We start from the raw sequence: 4113 nt of genomic DNA, 5'->3' as shown, positions 1-4113 counted from the left end.
TCAATGCCACCACCCTCCAAATTGAACAGAAATGATTTATTTCACAAAGGCCCACTAAAAAAAAAAAAAAAAAATTATACACAGTAGCAAGTTAGCTGCATATAAATGTTTAAAAGCTTCACTTACCCAACAGAATGCATTATGCATGCAAACGGCATTATTAAATAATGGCAACAAATAAGAGAATTGGATTACTCATTAAAAATTCAAGAAACTTCTAAGTGATGCAAAAAAGGATTTTTAAAGGAAAGGAGCATGACAATCAATGGACACTGGTGATGTTAATATAAACAACTAAATCTAAAACTTAGGAACTAGGCAATTCAAGTACAGCTACTATATTTTTTAGATAACCATGGAAAAAATTAAGAAAAAAAGAGTGTGAAACTACGGTTCCTGTTGAAACTCTTTTTCTAACACTTTGGCCAGCTGCTTTAGGTAGGTAAAAGCATTGTCAGATTTGTTTTTAAGAAGTCAGCCAAGACCATGTTAAAGAAAACCAGTCAACGCAGCCTCAGAAGCAGATGTGTTTGCATTATGCCATAACTGTTTTCAAGCAGTGCTTCCTTTTCCTTTGGGCAGATAGGGCCTAAATGCCTATAAAAGAATAACACCATGCACAAAACATAACATGCAATGGACACATAGCTTTGTTTCTGGTAGAGCAGATACAAGCTTACAGTAAGAAATATCCACAAAAATAGCACAAATATAGGTATTGACGCTATTTGGGAATAGAAAAGGACGATCTAGCCATAATTGTTTAAGGAATGTTAATTTCTGCATGTTACAACAGTCAGATACCTACAGCCATATCTGTTATTGCTAACTAACAGGATCCATACATTAAACATAACTGCAGTTGTACTGTGCAATACAAAATATTTATGAAGAAGTTAAACACAGGTTACGTTTTCTTGACCAAAGCAGTGAAAATGGCACATTTAAGATTGTAGGGTCCTTGAGAAAGAACCTGACCTCTTTGCCCTGATAGGTTTTGTTGGACAAATTTCAGTCTAGAAGGCGCCATAGTAATTATTTCACACCCCTGAGAATAAACCTCTAATTCTATCAATGCCAGGAAATGCATTAACTCACACTGTTATTTTTCTGTTTGATAAAATGAGTGTTTGTAGGCAGGGTAGGATTTAGCTCCAGGGAGGGGGCTTGACAGAAGAACTGGAGCTGATAAGTACTGTGTTCAAGTGGTTAGGGGTGGGAGAGTGTACACAAAGTTTTTTCCATTGTGCCTTAAAATAAAAATTGGAATTGACAGATGTTATTCACAACAACAAAAAAAAAGCCAAACCACACAAGATCCCTTGTTAATAATGGATTCTTCTGACTTAGGAGACGGCTTTACTGGTCTTGGTAAAATTTCCTGAAGGGCTCAAATGACTTGAGTTTTGGATGTCCAATTGGACGAAGGCACTTATGTCAGTTAAGCATTAAAAAAAAAAGCAAAACTTTGGCCTCGTCTATTCTTCACATAGCACATTCCAAAATGTAATGCTGGAGATTAACTAAATACACTGCACCTATTCCACTCCATGTTGTAAATTTAGCCTGCATTAGTTTTACATCTCTGTTAACTCCACTTGCATCAAACAGACCTCAGAAAGGAAATACCTAGATGCCTTAATGTTAATAGCGCAGTTGTCCTGACAAGAAGCTGACGTTTCCTTCTTAATACCTGTGCTGCTATTCAAGACTACAGCAAAAAGAAGCACAAATGGGCAAGTCCACTGGAATGCAAGAGATGTACACATGCGGACATTTAAGAAGCCTTCTAATACATGACATGCATTTAAAAATATGCAACATGCCATAACATCAAAATTGTAAGCTAAATCAACAAAACAAGACGAAATTACTCCTAAGTCTGGAGGGAGGAAAAAACAAAACAAAACAATGCATTATGGGGGTGACTGGTTTGCCATTGTGCAAGAGTCAAACTTTGGGACAACAGGGAAACAGTTTTGTCTACTGCATACATTGTGAACTATTAAACTAGGAGAAACTGTAAGACAACCTGAAAAACAGCAGGCTGGTCTGTTGTGGTCAGTTTTCACTGTATTCTTCTTATGTGAGAAACTAATTCTGCTATTGCTCAGAGCAGTCTAATTCAAAGTAACCATATGGGTGTGGACACATACATTTGGAGCCCTTTCAAAAGGGGAATGTTTCAAGGGTGGCAACTGGTACCTTCTAATTATTACATGTAAACAAGGTGAGAATGATTAAATGTAGCAAAACTGCTGCAGCTTTAACCCTGGATGAAAGAAACCATGTTAAAGTTGGAGTGGTTTTGTTACATTTGAATCACTCAGCTTCTGGATGAAAACCCCTGTTTCTGAGACAATATGAGCTACATAGGAAGTTTCATGATATACGTATTTTTTGTCCCTTGCCTACAGATCCCTTGACAGAAACTAGTCTAATAGAGAGAGGCAATGCCCAAATATCAGTACTATTTTATAATCACTGAGTGGTTTATGTGAAGTGTTTGTTCAAGATATACTGAGGCTGCTACAGGCAAACTGCTACCTTGGTACCTTTGTTAGTATATCAAAGAGACATCAAACAAAGCAAGCAGAGTGACTATCCCTGCCACCTAAGAAGGGCTGGGTTCAACGTGTGAGGCAGCATATATAACTGGAACAGACAGATACTGTTCAGAATGTATATGGCTCTGTGTACAAGGGATTTAATTGGCAATGAATAAAAACAGTTTGGGGGTGGGAACAAAAACACATTTAAACAAAACCTACCACATCACTAGCATTGGAAAATTCATTGTTAACCAAGCTTTCAAGGGCCATCCAACGCACTGGCCTGTTTTCATTATCTCCCAGGCAATGATAATCCATGGGAAACAGGTCCCGGGAGAGCGCATTGTCTGTAATCTTCACCTGAAGTACTTCATCAATGCTAAGGCAAAAAACAAAACAGGAGAAGAGTAATCAATGAATACCAAGTATACAACATTTTTAAAAGCCCCGACTACTTCACAGAAAGCATTTCATAAACGGGGATTTTGCCAGTGAGTGTGACTGCTCAACCTCTCAAATTTTACAGTAAGATTCCCCCCCACACACACCAAAACACTGTTATTCTTCTGCAACTACTGAATATAATAGTTCTGTATAATAATTATTTTAGCTTAATAAGGAGACTTAGATTTTGTATGACTAACATGAACAGACGGCCAGAAATCTCAGAGATAAAAATTAAAATCAAGTATATGGAAAAAGTGTTTAAAGCACTAAAGCAAACTTTCTTCAGTCCTGTCAACTAAATTTCCTTATTACCTTGCTACTTTGTTTTCAGATTAATTTTACAGAACATTAATATACATATTCTCATATTTGATAACACAAAGTCACCTAGTCAGTATCTTGCTTCTTACTGACACTGTTCAGTACCAAATGATTCAGAAAAAAAAAAGTGCAGGAAAAAAAATCTAAAATACATGAAATTATTAAATGCCTTCAAATGTATCACTTACTTTTACTTCTGTTATTATATCCTTTCTGAGGCAGCAACTAGCATTGAATGAAATAACCCAAATTTTCAGAAAAAACTTAATTTTGGGCACTGAATCCAAAAGCCAAAAAAAGACTAAATTGTAGACAGCTGAGCCACAAACTTTTAGGAGTAGAGGGATGAATGCCTCATTTCTATGGACATTTTAGAAAACAAAGCCAACTACAGACTTGTAACTAGGTGCCTGCATAGTGTTTCTCTACTTTATATTTTTCAGTTGTAATGTCAACCAATTTCCTTGGTAATAAGGTCAGACTTTGTTCTCAAAAATCCCAGCATCATCTTTAATGACCGTTTAAAAACAGGTACAACATTTCATAGTTTCATAGATTTAGGGTCGGAAGGGACCTAGTAGATCTTCTAGCCCGACCCCCCGCTAGGGCGGGAGAACAAAACCCCAACACAAAAACGGGACTCAAAAGAGTCCAGCCAGGTAGGCATCCAGCCTCTTCTTAAAGACCCCCAGGGTAGGGGCCAGCACCACTTCCCTTGGAAGTTGGTTCCAGCTCCTAGCCGCCCTAACTGTGAAGTAGTTTTTGCGGATGTCCAATCTATACCTCCTCTCCA

General features: G+C 37.4%; 1 protein-coding gene across 1 annotated transcript in view; it reads right to left on the bottom strand.

Moving 5' to 3' along the window:
* Nucleotides 1-4113, bottom strand: part of RYK (receptor-like tyrosine kinase) — a 130890-nt gene that overhangs the window by 7116 nt on the left and 119661 nt on the right. The window contains exon 13 of the mRNA XM_019513026.1: nt 2772-2931. Coding sequence (XP_019368571.1) covers nt 2772-2931 — 160 coding nt within the window. The remainder of the gene's footprint in view (nt 1-2771; nt 2932-4113) is intronic.

This window comes from Gavialis gangeticus, unplaced genomic scaffold, assembly GCF_001723915.1.
Source record: "Gavialis gangeticus isolate Ggan-Ray unplaced genomic scaffold, GavGan_comp1, whole genome shotgun sequence".
In the NCBI taxonomy this organism is placed as follows: domain Eukaryota; kingdom Metazoa; phylum Chordata; order Crocodylia; family Gavialidae; genus Gavialis; species Gavialis gangeticus.
Note: the sequence above shows the minus strand (reverse complement) of the source record. Positions and strands in the feature narration are given on the sequence as shown.